Source organism: Macaca mulatta, chromosome 5 (genome assembly GCF_049350105.2).
Source record: "Macaca mulatta isolate MMU2019108-1 chromosome 5, T2T-MMU8v2.0, whole genome shotgun sequence".
In the NCBI taxonomy this organism is placed as follows: Eukaryota; Metazoa; Chordata; class Mammalia; order Primates; family Cercopithecidae; genus Macaca; species Macaca mulatta.
Genome location: NC_133410.1, coordinates 100,025,001 through 100,047,086, shown reverse-complemented (window position 1 = coordinate 100,047,086; position 22,086 = coordinate 100,025,001). Strand labels below are relative to the sequence as shown.

At 34.7% G+C, this 22,086-nt stretch overlaps 1 protein-coding gene across 10 annotated transcripts in view; it reads right to left on the bottom strand.

Moving 5' to 3' along the window:
* The window catches only part of CCSER1 (coiled-coil serine rich protein 1), a 1,446,943-nt gene that overhangs the window by 849,191 nt on the left and 575,666 nt on the right, over positions 1-22,086 (bottom strand). For 3 of the 10 annotated variants that reach the window (XM_078002679.1, XM_078002685.1, XM_078002680.1), the window contains exon 8: positions 14,386-14,445. The exons of the other annotated variants lie outside the window; for them this stretch is intronic. In XM_078002679.1, the coding sequence (XP_077858805.1) occupies positions 14,386-14,445 (60 nt within the window). The remainder of the gene's footprint in view (positions 1-14,385; positions 14,446-22,086) is intronic. 10 annotated transcript variants of the gene reach the window in all.

The window sequence follows — 22,086 nt, the reverse complement described above, 5'->3', positions numbered from 1 at the left end:
GCAGCTAGCTCCCTGATTAGGAACTTGATGTGGACTCTTCAGCCACTTCTGGCACATGTCTGCTTCCTTGGTTCAATGGATTAAGTGCCCATGATTCTGGAGCCCTACCTAGAACCAGGGTTTCATTGTCTTGTTAAATAAACTTTATAGGAGGTCATTGCTTTGGACTAAGCTCCTGTACTAGGCCCAAAAGACCAAACCAAAATGAAGTCACTCATGCTAAAGTTGCATGACACCAAGTTGAAATTAAGTTGTTTATCTGACCTTATAAATCAGAAGATTGAGAGATATAATAGCCAAATCCCAAGCAAGCCAGTTTTAACCTGAATGATAAGGGAGTTCCCTCTGCTTTAACCTTTACAAGGACAGTAACTTTGAAACGGCCAATCTGCTTTTTGGTTTCTGTTTCTGCTTTCCCTTTGCTGTCTATACAACCAAACTCCTTTTCTCAGCTAATTGGAACACCCACTCTATTTTATAGAATGGGGTTTTGCCTCATTCTAGAATCACAAACAAAAGCCAATGAAGATCTCTAAACTGAATTTGTTCTAACTTTGTCATTTGAGAATCTGTTACCCAATTCCATTTTAAAAGTGAGACAAATAAAAAGAAACCATGATAAATGCTCTTATATAAAGGGAAATAATTTTTTTTATGATGAGGGAGCAAAGAAAAGTTACTTCCAAATTAAAGTTCTAATCTAGGTTAAATCTGTTTTTATAAATTATTTTTAGTTTAAATAATATATTCATATCAGTGAAATAAAGTACACATAAGCCTCCTCCATGTCCTTTATCTCATTATTTTAACCTAACATTCTGCTATACTTTCAAGAAGTACTTCATGAAACTTAAGAAATACTTTGTTCAATAAGTACTTAATACAAATCTAAAATATGCAAGGCACTTAGTTAGATATTTTAGAAGATACAGTAAAGTATATGTATATGGTTCTTGTCTCCTAGTAATTCACAATTTGATATAACAAGAACTATGAATATAATTTTTATATCTTGCCAAGTCTTCTAACAAATTTTAAGAGAATTGATAGGTGTGTGTTACAAATATATCAAAAATAAAAGTAGAGGCTATCTGATATATGACATAAAGCTGTCAGTAATAATTAGACATATATTGTCATAAAACACAAATCTATAGTGAGCTCAGAAACTAAGACACCGAAAAAAGACTTTCTTATTGGCTAACTTCAATTTAAAAACTTAGACTATTTTGATTTTTAGGAATGATTCCTCAAGAAACATTCCTAAAAATGTTGAATGGCTGTTTGTATTTTTTTGCATTAAGAGTTGAATATGGAGATGAATGTTATGTTTATGAAACTTATTACAAAGTTAAACAAACCATAGAGATGATATTTAGAATTTGGAAAAAGAGTAAACAATTTTCTATTAAATATTTTCTCATATGCTTTATTTTACTTATTTACTTGTTTTTTTGAGACAGAGTCTCGCTCTGTCGCCCAGACTGGAGTGCAGTGCAGGATCTCAGCTCACTGCAATCTCCGTCTCCCGGGTTCAAGCAATTCTACTGCTTCAGCCTCCCGAGAAGCTGGGATTACAGGTGCCTTCCACCATGCCTGGCTAATGTTTTATATTTTTAGTACACAAGGGGTTTCACCATATTCACCAGGCTGGTCTCAAACTTCTGACCTCAAGTGATCCATCCCTCTCGGCTTCCTAAAGTGCTGGGATTACAGACGTGAGCAACTGTGGCTGGCCTTCTTATATGTATTTTAAAAACTAGGTTTTTAGGTGAAATGAAAACATGTTTTGATTCAAAGAGGAAATATACTTTAGAAGTGTAAATTCCTCATTGCATATAATTCAGCCGAAGGAGCAAGGATTGTTAGATATTTCACTGTGCTTAACTTCATAAGGTAACTGATGTCCTTTTATCCACAAATTCCTTCAGAAGGTTCAAGTTTTTGTTTATTTAATACAAATCACAGTTTACAGTGTTTTGCATTGATAATACTTCTCTTTCAAATCCGCTGATAACTCAATTGGGTTTTCATTCAAAGTTAAGTATGCAATTTGGCCATTTATTATCCAAAAACACAGTCTTAAACAGAATATGTTCATTTTTCTTGTTTTTAAAATATCTGTAGAAGTGCAGAGGACACAAGAGACAAGGCTTCTTCAGCATTTTATCATCTGCCAGAATAAAGTGCTAATGAAATAAGCTAATGGGTTTGAGTCATTTAAATCCAAATTTAGCAAATATTTACTGATTAACTATTGGTTAAAAGACACTGCTAGATGGGATGGCAGGTACAGAGAGATGAGAATAATGTGATGTATGAGAGTGGGAGCTGTAATGAAAATATGGGACAATAAACTTATGCCAATAACTATAGCAACAGTAGAATAAGTTCCATAAAAAATAGATATATCTGACACTGACTGTTACTTGTCTATCAACATGCACCCCCTCTTGTTCCTCAGTTATACCATCCTGATGTTAGTTGGGGTAGCAAAGTATCCAATTGAAACACTACATTTTCTAGGCTTCTTTGCAGTGAAGTTTGGCCAGTGTGACATAAGCAAAAGTGTTATGTGGGGTTTCCAGAGTAGCTCCTTATACGAAGCTAACTTAGCTGGCAAGTATGTTTTTTTTTCCTCCTTCCCCATTTCCTCCCAACTACTATCTGGAACACTGATGTGATGGCAGGAACTCCAATAGCTGTATTAGATTTTAATAAGGTCTTTAATTCAGAAGCTGGAGATGAGGAAAGGGGAGCAGAATGTTAATAGGACTCAGGGTCCCAGACAACTTCCAGGAGCAGTCCTACACTCTCCAGACTGCCTACCTTCAGACCAAGTTTTATGTGTAAGACTAAATTCAATAGGGTTTAAGATACTGTTATTTTCTGTTTTTGTTTTATTTGTCTTATTTTTGCAGCTGACTGCAATTTCTACCAAAACAAAGTACTAAAAATGCTAGCAAAACGTTCAAGTCAGAAAAAAGATTTGATGCAGTTAAGGGAAGAAATGGGTATACACGAGAGGACACTGTTTCCGAGGTGAGTGACACTGTAATCTTACCATAATGGGTTGCATTAAGGTAAAATTCAAGATTCTTTTTTTCTGAACCAGGTTGTATCTTGAATGACACACAATTGTCTGGCTAATTATATGCAACCTGCGTAAACTGGATGAAGACAGGGACTGGATCAGAATAAATTCATTACAAACCAAAGGATGTTTTGACCAGATAATTGAGTATCACAGACTAGCATATTTTTGTGATTTTTATTAATATATTCCTAATAAATCCCTACACCTCTGCACAGATACATACACTCACACATACACACTCAGGTAAATGAGTAGATTATATATACATAAACATATGTGTTAAAATAAAATACAACATGAAATAACAATTTTTTTTAGCAAATATGTTTTAAACAGGTTTTCTGTGCCAGTCAGTATTGCATGAGCTAGAGATACAGTGATGAATAAGTCCTTGCCCATGCTAAGCTTCTATTTTACTGAGCAAAACTGATTTTAAACACATGCATACAATGTAATGTCAGATCACAAGGGGTTTGGGCTATGAAAAATAGTAAGTGTTATGAAGAAAAACAAAACAGGGAATGAACCTGAATATGGCAGCTATTTTAGAAGGGTAGTTAGGGAAGTCTCCTTTGATTAGCTGATATGATTGAAAATTCTTAAATACAGTGATAGAACGAGCTATATGGTAATGTGGAGAAAGGATAATGCAGACAGAAGAAAACATTAGTATGACTATCCTGATGAAGGAGAGAACTTAATGTTTGAGGAACAACATGAAGGCCAGCATTGCCAGATCTAGAAAAGACTTGCAAGAGAAATCAGAGATGAGATTGGAAAAGCTGCCATGGGCTAGAACATGTAAGGCCTTAAAAAGCAGTTTCACTTTAATCTTGCATTTGATGTGAAGGCACTGGAGTGTTTTAAGCAGGGGAATGACATAATCCAATTTATTTTTTAAAAAGATCACTCTGGCTCCTATGTGGAAAATGGAATTACAGGGGAGACAAGAGTTGGAACAAAGAAACCATTGCAGTAGTCTAGGTGAGAAATGATACTGATAATAGTGTATATGGAAGAAAAACACAGATTTGGAATATATTTATATATTTTCAGCATAGAGCTTACAGAATTGCTCTTGGAATGGGCATGAAAAAGAGTAAGAAAAATCAAGGATGAATTTCTATCCTTTTTTTTTTTTCTCTCTCTCTCTCTCTTTTATTTTTGGCTTGAGCAACTGAAAAAATCCAAAATGTCACCCCAAAATATGTTTCTTTGACATAAAATTTATTTTTACCTGAAGGAAATTAAGGGAGCAGCAAATGGAGGGAAAGCTCTCCATACCTTCTGTTTTTTCTGCCTAAAGGCAGGATATGAATTCTCCTTTACCAGAGACAATTCTGATGCTTATCAGCTTAGATGGGCAACAGGGGAATCTACAAAGAATCCTTACACCATTAGTTTTCTCCCAAAACCAAAACCTCTTTCCTCTGTTCTGTAATTTCTCTACAAATTTACTGTTCTTTGTTGAAGATGCTATATAAGCCAGAAGTTCTAAGTCACTGCTTTGTTGAGGTTTCTCTCACATCATGTGCAGTGCACATGTTAATACACTATGTTTCTCTTGTTAATCTGCCTTTTGTTCCAACTAAGAACTTACAAGAATTGAGGAAAAAAATATTTTTCATTTTTGCACAATGAAGTGGTAAATGAAAATATTTATTGAGATTGGAAAAGAGATTTGGAGACTTGGATAGAAATAAATTTAAAATAGCGAAGTAGGTATCATGGGATGAGAATAAAATGTTTTGAATGGTTTTTATCAATTTGGAGATTCCTGGTAGCCATCCATGTGGATATACTGACTAGGCAACTGAATATATGAATCTGAAACTTACAGAAACCTGAGATGGAGATAAATAATTGAAAGGCATCAGTCAATAGATGGCATGAAATCACCCAGAAAATGAGTATATCTGGAGAAGAGGCTGTAGAGGGAAGAAATGAGATGAAGGGAAATCCAAATTTACACATTGGTTCGTATCACTCCAGATCAAACTTGAACTCTTTTATCTCCCAGGAAGAAACTGCCCCGACTATTTGGAAAATGACAGACTAAAAATTAGAGCACCAAAATTTGTAATAATAAAATTGTAAATATTACCTACATAGCTCATTCAAATGTAGCTCAACACATGACTCAGGCCCAAATTACCTAAGCCCTTGGAAGTAATCTAGAAAGACCCTCCTCTCCTGTGAATTCAGAATACAGTTTTTCCTAAATGCCAAGGCAAAATATGTAGTGAATTATTCCACACAAACAGAAAGGTTCCCTGCAATTGTAAAATAACTATATATATGCTATTAGAAAAGTAGCATAGCATAGTACTTACAGGCATAAGTTTTGAAATCAATTTGGTCCTGCCATTTATTGGAGGCATATCAGAGGTATTAAAGTATCTGAGTCTGTTTCTTCTCATAGAAAATTAGGTTGAAAATGCCTAGCTTAACTCACGGAGTTGGGGTAAAGTTTTCCTCAGAAAAGCATATGTAAAACACATTAAAATGTGTCTAGCCCGTTGGAAGTGCTCAATAAATTAAAGCTTGTAATATAGCTACCTTTTAGATAAACCATGTGTTCAAAGGAACTTTGTGGCTTAGCAAGGACAACATTCTAAACAAATAATTTTTTGAGCAAACATTTGGAACACAGTCCATTCTAAAATTATATCTAAATATACTAGAATTTTTAATAGATTTATAACTTAAAAGGTTTTAAAACAAATCTTATATCCTATACTTTTTAATTTTTAAAAAGTCTGCTAGGCTGTCTATTTCTTACATGCTAAAGTCTAAAATATAAACATAGATGTAAAATAATGCTTTGTGGTTAAGAAAAAGGAACACACAGCTTAAAATGAATTCTATGATAATAAAAAAATAACTTCCATTTGGAAAACAGATTACTCAAAATGAATATATTATGTAACAACGCCAACACCAAGTTAACAATAGAAAATAATATCATATGTCAATAATTCAATAAGACAAATTCAAATACTTTAGCAACTATTTAATATCCTATTAACTACGATTAATCTTTGTAAATGTTTTTCATTGGTTTCTTAAATCACTATTTATATCGATGTTTCTGTGTACTTTTTTTTCCCTCAAGGAGCTCTTGAGAAGAATGTAAACACCATATGTTACACAGTGTTAGGACAAAATTATAATTACTTACTCAAGTCAACAGGTAATTTAAATCTGAATAAGCGTAAAGCTACTTTAGTGGCAGCTGTTACCACTTACACTGTTTTTATCACATAAAAATGTATTAATTTATGTAGCACATAACCTAATTATTCAACATGAATACATTGAAAAACTAAATTTTGTGTATATTAACAAATCTTATCCTGTATTTTTTGACTAAAGCTTTAAAACAAACACTAAAACAAACACATAAGACTGTAAAGTAATGATATTAAACCATGGGGCTTATGGAAATTTGTCTTACTTCTTTATATGTTTTATATTTAGCCCTAAGTGAAAATTTTAGAACATGCAAATCTTTACATATCTGAGTTTATGCAATTTTTGTGAAACTTTACTGAAACTTTTGTTAAAATCTTTTTATGAAATAAATTAAGTAGAGTTAAAAAAGTTATTTTAGCATAATATAGAAATTATTACTAATAAAGTTCTGATATTTTCCTAATAGGGTTTTATTAAGATACATTTCAAAAAAAAAAAGATAATTCCAATTGATCTAATCAGGTCTCTTCTTAAACACTTAATGACTAGTGTCTGTGTAACAAGAAAATTAAAAAGTTAAAATTCATAATGCTAACTGCAATTTGGTCCTTTCTATGTAGATACAGACACGTATTATTTACCAATATTCATATAAAATTGAATGTTTACTGTTTATGTTTTATAATCATGTGTACAGTATTCAGCTTGGTTTTGGCATAGAATTCTTCAAAATTCTTTAATAATGAATATTAATACTAAATATCTCTATGATATTAGCAGAAAGTATAAAGAGAGGAGCATTTTAAGATAAGTTCACTGTAAAATTTGTGAGCACTTTGAGAGCAGGCAGCAGCTGAAGAAAAAATAAACACATACACTGGAAAGCAAATAGTCTCAAGAAATCTGAAACCTGAGCCAGCAGTGTACCTCCTTGCCCTCAAACAACCCCACATTTACTCTAGGACCAGAGAAAAGCTGTGTACCTAAGAAAGTGGGAGTAAAGATGAGGCTGGCAACTAGAGGGTTAGCTAAAAGTACTCCATGCACCCAAGCAACTTCTCCTCCCATCCCTAGCAGAAGACTAGGAGTTTATTCTCTATAGAAAGAAAATTAGATAAGCTCCAAACTGAATAAACAACAGGCAAAACTGAGAAAGAGAATATCCTACTGAAAACAGGTAGACTAAATTAAACTTTGCATACTAAACACTGAAAATCCCATAACTCCATCCCCTTTCCCCTTTTTTTTTTTTTTTTTGTTGTTGTTGTTGTTGCTGCTGCTTTCAACTTAGCTCTGCAGTTTATCCCCTCCAGGCAGAAATCTTGTCCGGTATTTTGTTGCTATGGTTTGCTGACGTTCCAAGAAATTTTGATTTGCTGACCTTCAAGAAATTTTGTGAGTTATCAAATATTCTATAATAAAATCCTTTCTGTTTAAGTTAAGTCAAATTATTTTGCCTGCATCTATGAAAACTGACCATTATTCCAGGTAACTTTCATTCTAGAATTGCAAAGGTGGCTCAAAACTATTAAGTTTGTTAATAAAAGAAATGCATAACCTTGTTAGGATTATGACCTCAATACATGCCAAACCTAATAGAGGGGGATGTTTTCTCATATTTTTTCTCTTTTCTTTTCTTTTTTTTATTTTCTCTCTCCCCTCTCCTCCCTTGTCCTTCTCTTCTCTTCTCTCTACCTCTTCCTCTATTTTGATCTTTATCACTCCTCAGTTATATCAAACAAATGGACAGTCAGAATCATGTTTAAAATAAAATAGTACAGTAGTTAAAACAGTACAGTACAGTAGTTAAAACCAGTCTTTAGAATTTTAAGGACTTGAGTTGAAATGCCAGTTTGGCCATTTACCAGCATTGTAACCTCTAGTCAGGAAACTTAACTATTCTAAGCTTCAAATTCCTTATCTGTAAAGTAAGACAATAGTCTGGCATATTAAGAATTAATACTCTAAGCAAGCAGACGGTTTTCAGTACCTAAAACTTTCAGTGTTTGGCTATGGAAGATCTTGAGAAAGATAATATTTATAAACCCAAATAGGCAGTTAACAGAAATGCAGTTATCTCAGACACTGGTTATCAGATAAATACCAGCTAAGGCAGCAGCCAAGTTTTTAGAATGGAGGACAAGATCCTGACGAAGAAAAAGACAACCTGACACTGAATTCCCTACACCAAGTTAAAGTCTCAAGATGAATTCAGACCTAGGATTGGCTGAGCTATGCTGACAGTTGTAGAGAAAAAAGAAGATAAATTATAGAAAACTTGGTAGGCTGATATTACATGTATAGCTTGATAAGATTTGTTGTATTATTTCAGTTCCTAATGGCTAATTTTATTAAATGGATATTTTATTAAATAACTACTGTAAGATAGGATAAAATATTTGAGAGGCAATGAGAGGTCTTAAGTGAATTATTTTCATCATTAATTCATTTAACAATTTACTCATTCATCTATTAACAGTATATTATGTCCTGGTTCTATACTAGGAACTGAAATAGGGAATATAAAGAATATAAAATATATCTGCCTTTAAGAACATCTGCATCTATTGGGAGATTTTAAATAAACATAATTACAATGTAATTTTATGGTTCCACATTAGAAGTTAGATTAAAGTACTTTGAGGCTTCAGGGAGGAATTCTCGTAGAGGAGGTGTCATTGAAGTGGGCACTAAATGGAAAGTACCAGTTTTCTAGGCATAGGAGATGGGAATATATACCAAAGATAAAAGACATAGCTTGTATAATTCAGCACAACGGAAATTCCTTTCTCTGTATTAATATGATAATCAATTAACCACTGAGGAGGAAAAGTATTGCACATTGCAAATATTTACACAAGCAGCTCAATACTTATGGACAGAACAAAGGTTACTTGGTAAGAAATAAAATCCTGATCTTACACGTGTGATATTACTGACTGTGACAGGCAGAATAACACTTCCCGCCCCACTCAACAGATATCCATGGCAAAGGGGAATGAAAGACTTTGATGAAATTAAGGTAGCTAATCAGCCAACCTTGTAATAGTAGAATTTTCCTGGACTATCTGGATGGACCCAGTGAATCACAATGTTCCTTAAATGTCAAAAATGGGAGACAGAAGATGACTCAGAATCAGAGAGATGTAGCATGAGGAAGACTTGAGATAAGTCATTGGTGGTTTTGAAGATAGAAGGGGTCTACAAAGTCCAGTAATGCAGGCATCTTCTAGAAGTTCAAAAGGTAAGTAAACAAACTGTCCCTTATAGCCTTCAGAAAGAACTCAGCCAGGCCATCATATTGATTTTCTTTCCATGAGACCCATTTTTGACTTCTGACTTCCAGAGTTGTAAGATACTAAATGCATGCTGTTTTAAGCCAGCAAGATTGTGGTAATTTGTTACAGCAGCAATATGAAACTATTAAATAAACTATAATGTTTTAAGATATAGCAGTAGGTATATACATATATACACACATACATATAAATAAAATGTATGAATTTTTAGTACATATTTATGATAGTCTAGATCACTAGTCCTCAACCTTTTTGGCACCAGGGACTCATTTTATGGAAGACAATTTTTCCATGGATAGGGGACTTGTTTCGGGATGAAACTGTTCCACCTCAGATCACTAGGCATTAGGTTAGATTCTCATAGGAGCACACAACCTAGATCCCTCGCATGCTCAGTTCACAATAGGGTTTGCACTCCTATGAGAATCTAATGTCTCCACTGATCTGACAGAAGGCAGAGCTCAGGTGGTAATGCCTGCTTGCGCACCGGTCATCTCCTGCTTTGTGACCGGTTCCTAACAGGCCACAGACCAATACTGGTCTGTGGTCTGATGGTTGTGGACTCCTGCTCTAGATCATCTGTAAAGTCTATTATTTTAACATGAATATAGGTAATTTTCATCCTAGTTAGAGCATATGCAGATATAGATATCCAACAATAGTGTATAAGAAGTATTCATTTTTAAAATAAATTTTATTTGATCAGGGCCTCTTGATATCCTAGCAATTGACAAATTTCAAATAAAGTCCAAAACTCATTCTGTGGAATTCAAGCTCAAGAAGTAGAAAATATTCTTCATTTTGCATTTTATCACTTGCTAAATTTTTGACTACTTCCTGTACCTTACTTCTTGTAAAATGGAGTCTAAGTTATTTATAAAGTTTACATTGTCCTTCACACCAAACAACTTTTTCCTCATCATACAGGCGACACATAACCGAATATATATAGTTTCTGTACCCTCAGGGTCTAGCACAAGGCCTTTGCTCTTTTAGCTGAGATTTCAGGACATTTGTCTCTCCTCAACTCCCAATACTTTGCACTTTTCCAGGCTGTTTGCAAATAAAACCAGTGTCATTGTTCCCAAAGCTTTCCATAGTCAGAATAAAATATTCCCAGCCCCAGTACCTTTACATAAAATCTTATGCATAGGAGGACCTCAATCAATGGTTGTTACTTGTTCTGAATGACTCACCACATTCAAGAAAGTAACAGAAATGGTGAGAAATGAAACTTTTAAAACTAGTATCACTAAGTGACCAGGGCCCATGGGAAAGAGCAAGGAAAACGGGGAGAAAAAGGGTTAATGCTAACAAGAGAGTACACCATTGCCAGGTTTATTCCTGTGGGCATTATTACCAAAAATTATGACTAATCAGTCTTCAGCATGGTGTGGTAACTGGCATGGCTCCACTTTTCCACTTGGTTCTATTGTCAAAGTTTCTGTCTTTGGCAAAGACACTTATGGGAGAAAAGTGAGCTTAATTTCTCTACTCTTAATTATGCTTTGACAATTTTGCTCAGCATTTTTAAAGCTTCAGGCTTAAAGGTGGCTGCCAAAGTCTTTCTTGTTAAGCAGGGCCTAACTAGTCTAAATAAACCTTTATTCTTAATAGGAAGCATATGCAACATAATTTTAATTAAATAAATTTAGCCTACATGAATCAATGTTTGTTACATATTCTGACATAAGGCTTCCCATCAGATTTACTAAAGTAAAATAAACAATCTGAGAAAAAGAAGACGTGTTCATTACAAAGACATAAACTGACTGCTAATAATATAACTGAAGACCTTCAAAGCAAACAGATAATTTCCTTAGCTGAGAATCTGACATCAACAGTTTCTCAGAATATTCAAATTATATCTATCTTCAAAATGTTTGCTATTATACTACTAATTATAATTTAACACTTTCATCTGGCAATTATTTACCTTCTAATTTCTGTGCTATGTATCAGCCACTATCCAAAGGACACAAGTGTTTCTGCTAAAACACATTGTACCTTTCCTTCTTTCTTTTGGAATGCATTTTAAAGTGGTATTCATTATATTCCTAAGCTATTAAGAATATCTTTATTGTAGGCAAGACTAAATTGAATTATCTTGTTTACTCCTAATTATTATCCGAATTTTAATTTGTGCCATCAACATGCCAAGTTTTCCTAAGAAAACTATAAATAATAGAATATCTGCCAAATTACTTATGTGTGGTATGAAAACTACAGTGAAAAAAATGCTAAATTTATGTCTAAAAGAAATCAAAATATTTGTTTATTTTACTCATTTTATTGCATCTGTCAGCATGGCTACTTAATGCATCCATATAGTACAATAAAAACAATAGTTGAATTGTACATTTTATGAAACAAACAAAAAATAACCATGTAAGCCCAATATCATTATAAAACACTTAAGTCTAATATTCTTTTAGTACTATAGAGTCACCAAGGAAAACATAATCATTTCCAAAGAATTTTATGCATGACAAAATTAATTCCACTTAATTCCTTACTACATTTTATTTGATACAACATGGTACCATTAACTGGGTGGCTTCTAAACCATTGAAATTTATTTTTTACAGTTCTAGAGGCTGGGAAGTTCAAAATCAAGGTGTCAGAAGATTCAGGGGTTAGTGAGGGCTTTCTGGTTCACAGACAGCAATCTTCCAAGTCCTCACATGTTGGAAGGGATGAGAATATTTTCTGAGACCTCTTTTATGAGGGCACTAATAACATTCATAAGGGCTTTATACTAAGGGCCTAATCATAGTAATAGGTTTGACTTCCTAATACTGTAACATTGGAGGTAAAAATTTCAAGCTGAATTTTTGGAGAACATCAATTTTCAGTCTATAGCACGTATATTGATATGATTCAACCTCTAAAATAAAATTCAATAGTTATTTAAGTGGAGGATATGGTTTGGCTCTGTTTCCCCACACAAATCTCATGCTGAATTGTAATTCCCAGTGTTGGAGAAGGAGCCTGGTGGGAGGGTGATTGAATCATGGAGACAAATTTCCACCTGCTCTTCTTATGACAGAGTTCTCCCAAGATCTGGTTGCTTGAAAGTGTGTAGCACTTTCCCCTTCTCTCTCTCTCTCTTTGTCTCCCTCTCCTTCTGCCATTTGAAGACATGCTTGCTTCCCCTTCACCTTTCTGCCATGATTGTAAGTTTCCTGAGGCCTACCCAGGCATGACTCATGTACAGCCTGTGGAACTATGAGTCAATTAAACCTATTTCCTTTATAAAGTACTCAGTCTCAGATAGTTCTTTAAAGCAGTGTGAGAATGGACTAATACAGTAGGCAATTTCAAAATACAACAGACGGAACTATTGCCAGAAAAACTGAACTCATATTGAGTCCATATTTGACAGCTTCTCATATTCATGGTCTATCTCAAATGAGCACATTAGTAATAAATCATAGCCTTGAATTTTACCTGGGTTACTAAGTTCTTATTTTAAAAAATGTGTTCATACCTATAGGTAAACTGTGAAATAATATTTGAAATGATGTAAAAAACAATAAAAATGAGTATAGTATTCACATGAAATGATAATACTAAAGTAAGAAATCAACACTGAAGTGCTGTACATGAGATCAGTTGCCTAAATTATCATTGATAATGATATTATATCAAAAATATAACAGTGTGAATTCCCAGTCAGATTCAGTATCTGATGTATATATCACATATTTTAAAATCTTAATATCGGTGTGAACAAGAATGATGGTGTGATTATTACCTCTGCTATTATCTCATACCAAGGTTTTTCAAATTATTGAGAGCAACAGGTGTTCAGGAACAGAACATCATTCAACTGAATACATGTTGGTTTCAACTGTTTTCAAATAAAACTGCCCTGGCATCTTTTGACAGAACAAATGTTTCAGTGATGCCAATCTACTCTGGATTCTCAAACCAAGATTGAGGTTATAATGACTCAGTTTCTTAAAATTCTTTTTGTTTGAAGAAACATACATATTTTTTTCCTTCCCTATAATTAAGGCCTTTATTGGCTGTAAAATTTTGCTAGCAATAATTCAATATCTATCCTTTACATACAAATTAATTCAGAAAAATTCCCATGTTCTGTACCTGAACTCTACCACAGTATTCAAGCTTATCCTACAGAATCCTCACTTTGGCCAATTAAGGAATGCAATCCAAATGTATATATCCTTCAGATTTCCAGGGCCCTGTTTAACTCAGTGATATACAAAGTGAAGCCTTAAATTTAATAATCCAAGATATTATTTTAATAGATTCTCAGAAAATTGTGTACGCAAAATTTCTTAAATGAATTATTTGATTAAAGTAAGCAAAACAGACTATGACCCAATATCTGAAGGCATGGTAAAATAAGCCATTTTACAAAGAAAAATTTCTATTAGTACTACTTAAAGAACCAAAACAGGAGAAATCCAAGACACCAACCCAGAAAAAATGAAAAACTAATTGAGATTTGAATTTAAGACAGAAAATGAATGTGTGAACTATAGAAGGGAGAGGAGGTATGCCATTATTTTTAGTATGTATTAATGTTGACAAGTTCTTTATCTTGTACCAACCTTTCTAAAATGATTTGGACAGTGTGTGAGAAGAATTTGAACAGCAATATGAAGCTAATAGACAATATGAAAGTATTTGCTAATATTTTCCTCCTGAAATATTTTTCCCAGAGGTCTACTATGTCTGAGAGATATCGCATATCTTTTAACACAAATTAAACAAAATTCATTTTGACTTTAATTTATGTAAAAATAATTTTATTTGTCTTACCAGGATATAATTCTCATTTTTCTTGCTATGTGAGCATTCATCATCCATCAGTAATGCTGTCTGCAATAGTCAAATAATAGGTATACTATTTATTCTAAATTTATCTTGACTGAACCAAGAGAAAAAAATATTGACAACAAATAATACTATATAAACATATATATAAAGTCTTGTTTAGTAGTTGATATCTTAATTTAGAATTTACTTGCAGTGTTTTTAAACAGAATTTTGTAAAACACTTTTTAAAAACATAATTCTTTGAAGTTAATTTAAATATGGTGACATTTAATGGAAACTTCCAAACTTAATGGAAATTAAAATAGCATTGAGGGATATAGTGAGAAAGGCGGAGCAATACGGCTGAATAGAAGCTTCCAGAAATCATTCCCCCCAACCAGGAACAACAAATTGAACAACTCTCCACACAAGAAAGCACCTTCATAGAAACCAAAACTCAGGTAAGTAATTACAGTACCTGGTTTTAACATCATATAGAGGAAAGAGGCACTGAATAGGGTAGGAGAGACAGTCTTGAATCACCTACACCACCCCTCCCCTATTCCCCAGCAGTAGTCAGCCACCGGCCATGGAGAGAGAATCTGTATGCTTCAAGGCGGTACAGTGCAGTAATTGTGGAACTTAGCATTGGAATACAGTGCTGCCTGGTCACAGTGGAAAGTGACTCAGGGCAGAACTCAGTTGGTGATCATGGAAGGAGCATCTAGACCAGTCCTAGCCAGAAGTGAATTACTCATCCCAGCAATTGGAAGCTGAATTCCAGTAAGCCCTGCCACCATAGGCTAAAGAGCTCTGCGGTCCTACATAAACTTGAAATGCAGTCTAGGGCATAAGGACTGTAATTCCTGGGCAAGTCCTGGTGCTGAACTTGAAGTCCATGAAGCTAAGGTGCAAATGACCCAGTGAGACACAAGCTGGGGTGGCCAAAGGAGTTTCTGCATCAACCCTCCCCCAACTCCAGGCAGCACAGCTTGAAACTCTGGGAGAAACTTCTCTCTGCTTAAGGAGAGGAGAGGGGAAACTAAAGAGGACTTTGTCTTCCAACTTGGGTATTGGGACAGCCACAATAGAATAGGGCAACAGGCAGAGACCTGAGGCCCCCATTTCAGGTCCTAGCTCCTGGTTGACAATTCTAGATATACCCCAGGCTAAAGGGAACCCACTGCCCTAAAGGGAAGGACCCAGTTCTGGCAGGATTCATCACCTGCTGACTAAACAGCCCTTGGGCTCTAAGTAATGAGCAGTGGCAGGCAGGCAGTACTCACTGCTGGCCTTGAGTGAGACTCAGAGCTACGCTGGCTTCAGGTGTGACCCAGCACATTCACAGCTGTGGTGGCTATGGGTAGAGTCTCCTGCTTAGAAAAAGAGAGGAAGGAGTAAATGGGACTTTTTATTGCAGCTTGTACCGGCTCCACCATAGTGGGGAAGAGCACCAAACAAGCTCCTGGGGTCCTGGATTCCAGGCACTGGCTCCTTGATGGCATTTCTGGACCTGCCCTGGGCCAGATAGGAGCCCACTTCTCTGAAAGGAGAGACTCGGGACAAGCAACATTCACCATAAGCTGACAAAAGAGCACAGGGCCCTGAGTGAACAACAAGAGTAGCCAGGCATTGCTCACCCTGGGTCTGGGGTAGTGGTGGCTACAGGGAGAGAGAAAGTCAGTACCATGAACAGAAGAAAATAAGCCTGGCTGGATTCACCACGTGCTAATTGTAGGGCCCTTGGACTTGAGTGAACACAGGTGATAGCCAGGCATTGGTCACAGTGGGCCTTGGGAGGTCACAGTGGGCCTTGGGAAGACACAGTGCTGTGTTGGCTTTGGGTTGAATGCAGTTTGGTCCCAGTGAGGTGGCAACAGGGGTGCTTGTGTCGCCCTTCCCCCAGCTCTTGGCAACTCAAAATAGTGGGAGAGACTATGTTTGGGGGGAAATGAGAGAAAATAACAAGAATCTCTGTATGTTAATACAAAAAAATTTTCCTGACCCTAGCCAAGAACCAAGGCAGTACCCCTATGAGTCTGCAAGATGACAGCTTTACTGGGCGTGGGGTGCCCTCTAATGCAGATATGGCCACAGTAACCAAAGACATATCACAGCAGCAAAGTGTCTTTGAATACCTAGAAAGCCTTCCTAAGAAGGATGAGTTCAAAAACAAGCCCAGACTGCAAAGACTACAATAAATACCTAACTCTTCAATACCCAGACACCAGACACTGATGAATATCCACAAGCATCAAGACCATTTAGGAAAACATGACCTCACAGAAGAAACTACATGTGGCACCAGTGGCCAATGCTGAAGAGAAAGAGAGATATGTGATCTTTCAAACAGAGAATTCAAAATAGTTATTTTGTGGAAACTCAATGAAATTCAAGCTAACAAATGGAAAGGAATCAATCTATCACATAAATTTAACAAATAGATGGAAATAATTTAAAAGAATCAAGCAGAAATTCTAGAGCTGAAAAATACAATTGAAATACTGAAAAACAGATCAGAGTCTCAGAAGAACTGATCAAGGAGAATAAAAAAGTAGTGAGCCTGAAGACAGGCTATTTGAAAATACACAATCAGGGGAGATAAAAAGTAAAATGAAGCACACCTGCAAAATCTAGAAAATAGCCTAAATGGGGCAAATCTAAGCATTATTGGCCTTAAAGAAGAGGTAGAGAGACAAACGAAGGTATGGACAATAACACAGTACTTCCTAAACCTAGACATAGATATAAATATTTAAGTACCTAAAATTTATAGAACACCAAGCAGGTTAACCCAAAGAAGACTATCTCAAGACATTTAATAACTAAACTAAAAAAGGACAAGGATAAAGAAAGGATCCCAAAAAGCAGCAAGAGAAAAGGGACAACATACATTGGAGCTCCTGTATGTCTGGCAGCAGGCTTTTCAGTGGAAACCTTACAGGCCAGGAAAGAATGGCATTACATATTTAAAGTGCTGAAGGAAAAAACCTTTATCATAGAATAGTATATCTGACAAAGATATCCTCAAACATAAAGGAGAAATAAAGATGTTCTCAGTCAAACAAAAGACAGAGATTTTGTTAAAACCAAACCTGTCCTACAAGAAATGCTAAAGAAAGAGAATTCTTCAATCTGAAAGAAAAGGATGTTAATGAGCAATAAGAAATCACCTGAAGTTACAAAACTCACTGGTAATAGTAAGTACACAGAAAAACACAGAATATCATAACACCATAACTATGGTATGTAAACTACTCATATCTTGGGTAGAAAAACTAAAAGATGAATGTAACAAAAATAACTAAAACAACTTTTCAAGACATAGTATAAGATATAAATAGACACAGTAAAAAGTTAAAAAGTTGGAGGATGAAGTTAAAGTGTAGGATTTTTAATAGTTTTCTCTGTACTTGTTTGTTCATGCAATCCATGTTGTCATTGCATTTTAAATCTATTGTTTAAAAAAATGGGTTATAAGTTGTTACTTGCAAGTCTCATGGTAACCTCATATCAAAAAACCTACAGCAGATAAAGAAAAATAAAAAGCAAGAAATCAGAACATACCACCAGAGAAAATTACCTTCACACAAAAGAAAACAGCAAGGGAGGAAAGAAGGAAAAAACAACCAGAAAACAAAATAGGAGTAAGTAGGAGTAAGTACTTACTTATTAATAACATTGTTTATGTTGTAAATGAATGTAAATGAAATAAACTCTCCAATTGAAAGTCATAGAGTAGCTGAATGGATAAAAAAAATGACCTAATAATCTGTTTCATACAAGAAATACACTTTACCTGTAAAAACAAATATAGACTGAAAATAAAGGGATGGAAAATACATTCCTTGCAAATGCAAACAAGAGCAGGACTAGCTATACTTATATCAGAAAAAAAGTAGATTTCAAGACAAAAAATATAGAAAGACACAAAGAAGGTCATTATATAATGATAAAGAGGTCAATTCAGCGAGAGGATACAACTGTAAGTATATACATACCCAATACAAGAGTACCCAGATTTATAAAGTAAATATTATTAGAGCTAAAGAGAGAGATTAACTCCAATACAATAATACTTGGGGACTTCAACATCCCACATTCAGCATTCGACAGATCATCCAGAAAGAAAATCAACAGAGAAACATTGGATTAATGACTTAAATCTAAGACCTAGCTATCAAAGTACTAAAAGAAAACACTGGGGAAACTCTCCAAGACCATGGACTAGACAAGGATTTCTTAATTAATACCCCTAAACCACAGTCAACCAAAGCAAAATTGGATGAGATCACATCAAGTTAAAAAGCTTTTGCACAACAAAGGAAACAATAAAGTGAAGACAAACTCACAGAATAGGAGAAAATGTCTGAAAACTATCCATTGAACAAGGAATTAACATCAGAATAAATCAGGAGCTCAAACAACTCTATAGGAAAAAAAAAAAAATTAACAATGCAATTGAAAAATGGCCAAAATATCTGAATAGACATTTCTCTAAAGAATACATACAAATAGGAAACACATATATCAAATGGTGCTCAACATCACTAATCATCAGAGAAATGCAAATCAAAACTACAATGAGATATCATCTCATCCTTGTTAAAATGGTGTTTATCCAAAAGGCAGGCAAAATAACAAATGCTTGGGGGAGTGAAGAGAAGGGAACCTTCATACACTGTTGGTGGGAATGGAAATTTGTACAACTACTATGCAGTACAGCTTGGAGGTTCCTCACAAAACTAAAAATAGATGTACAGTTTGATCTATCAATCCCACAGCTAGATATATTCCCCAAAGAAGGGAAATTAGTATATTGAAGAGATATCTGCACTCCCATGTTTATTGTAGCACTATTCATAGCAGTCAAGATTAGTAAGTAATCCAAGTGACTATCAACAAATGAATGGATTAAGAAAATGTGATACATATACACAATGAATACTATTCAGCCATAAAAAAGAATTAGATGCTATCATTTGTAACAACATGGATGGAGCCTGAGGTCATTATGTTAAGTGAGATATGCCAAGGAAAGTAAGACAAATTATACATGTTCTTACTTATTTATGGGAGCTAAATATTATAATAATTAAACTGATGGAGATAGAGAACAAATTAATATACAGTGCTTAGAAAGGCCCACTTGCAAGATTAGCCACTGGTTGGTATATAAGAACTTGACTGACTGGTAACCAGAGTCCTACGTGCATATAAAGATTTCCATAAATGGTAAGATTGGCTCACTGTCCCTAAGTAGTTTGTACAAACAATATTTGTACAATATTGTTTACATTAAATACCTGATTGCTTCTGGGAGTTTAGAATATTGATATATACCTAGGTACAGGGTTCCTACATAATAAGCCCCCAGTAAAATCCTTTGGTGCTGAGTTGGCTAACAGCCTTTACTGGGCAGAAACATTATATACATGTCCTGTATTTACATTGCTGGTAGAGGAGAGTGTGATCTTTGTTGAATTCCGTGTCTTCTTACAAATCTCTGAATGTAGGGGTAGTCTTAGGGACCGTTGACACACCCTGGAACTGCTAAATCAATAGAAAGATGTGGAGGTGAAGCTGTGTATTTCTGGTCTAGTCCTAATTAGACTGTCATGTTTCCCTTTCTTTTCCTCTGGAACATGCACCCTAGGGGAAGCCAGATATCATAAAACAAGTCTAATTATCCAAAACCAGCATACTGTGAGAAAGCTCAAGCTAGTCCATGGAGAGGCTGAGGACAGAAAGAAGGAGGCAGAAGTAGAATAGAGCAGTGTGTGTGTGTGTGTGTGTGTGCGTGTGTGTGCGTGTGTGTGTGTGTGTATGTGTGTGTGAGAGAGAGACAGAGAGAGAGAGAGAGAAATCCCAGTAGGTACAGTGTTTCCAGCCCAGCACCAGACTTGTGAATAAAGGAATTATTCTGGGAGTCTACCTCACTTGAGTCTTCAGACGACCTCATTCTCCACCTCAGTCTAACTGTACCCACTTTAAAACCCTACATAAGAACTGCCCAGATGAGTCCGGTCGACCTACAGAATCATAAACAACAACAATAAATTATTATTTTAGACTGACATGTTTTGAGATGGTTTATTATTTGGAATTACATGAGTGTAACTATCATTTTGTATTACATTAATCAAAAGTAATTGCTTTAAATATACATAGTATAAATAATAGATCCCTCTTAAAATTTATTCCCATTAGAGAACCACAATGATGCCATGTTTACTTAAAATTATTTTTATAAAACACATTGATTCCTTAAATATATACCTATTGCATGGTTTTATATTCAAAATTCATCAGCTATCCCTCAAAGAATTTTTTTGCCTGCTTATTTCTTCCCCTATATATTAATGAATCATATTTCTATACCATAATTATTGATTCATCAGCATCCATCCCAAATTATGTTTAGTTTTACCTACATGCTTTCAGTTATCTGACAAATAAAATATATTACCAGAAATTAGTATTACTTGTAGGACTGAATATTAGCCCTTGCAAAACCAACATCGTCTGCCATTTCACAATTACCGCCTCACTACTAACACAATTAAGCCAACCAAACAAATAAGATTTTACTAATCTCTGTATCATGCTATCTATTTATTTGTAACATCAGAAAGTTACCTAAAGGGTAAAAATAGGAAAACATTAAAAAATTAGTATCACAAATTATCTTTGACTTTGTTCTTTTAGGATATTCTACATACAATATATTAACAAATTCTGCTGACCCAACATTCAAAATATACTCAATATTCAATCAATTCTTATCCCCTCAACTTTTACCACTCCAGTTTAAGCCATCATAATCTTTCAACTATAGAAGCCTTGACTTCCTTCTTCTACCATGTCCAGTAATGCCTGTATCTACACAGAAACCAAAGCAATAGTTTAACAATAGTCTGATTATGTCATTCTTTTTTTCGACAAACACTCCAATGGCTTTTCATCATATGTGAAATAAGATCTTAAGAATTTATCATGACATACTAGACCTTTTATGATAAGATTTCTCTGTGACCTAAACTTGTATTACCTGTCTCTTCATTTATTCTACTCGAAACACAATATCTTCCATTCCTGAAAAGACCGAGTATTCTCTTGCTTTTGCAGTTGTTATTCTCAGGTTTCTTCCCATAAAAACATGAGTGCCTTTCTCCCTTTCTTTATTATGGTCTATACTAAAATGTTCCATAATCAAAGTGGCCTTCCTTGGCCATCCTTTTTGAAACACCAGCTCACTCCAGTGCCACTTTCTATCCTTCATATTCCGCTTTACTTTTCATCATAACATTTATCACATTACCTGACATTTTATATATATATGTTTGCTGGTTGTCTATTTCTTCTCCCAAGAACCCAAACACCATTAATGCAGGGATTTAGTCCGTGTTGTTGACATCAAAATACCAATGCCTTAGAATATTACTAAGAACATGGTAGGTACTTGATAAATTGATTCATTAACAAATTCTTGAATGCATAGATGACTTAGTAAAAAATTATCAGAAATGCAGAAATATACCATAGTGTGCTCTTCCAGGGATATTTAAAAAAAGCAATTTCTAATATTAAGAGAGATAATTACATTCAATAAATGAAAAGGAACAATAAAAACTCTCTCATACACACATAAAAATAAATCTATGCAGGATACACAACAGACGATGTTGTGAAGGTCATGCCAAA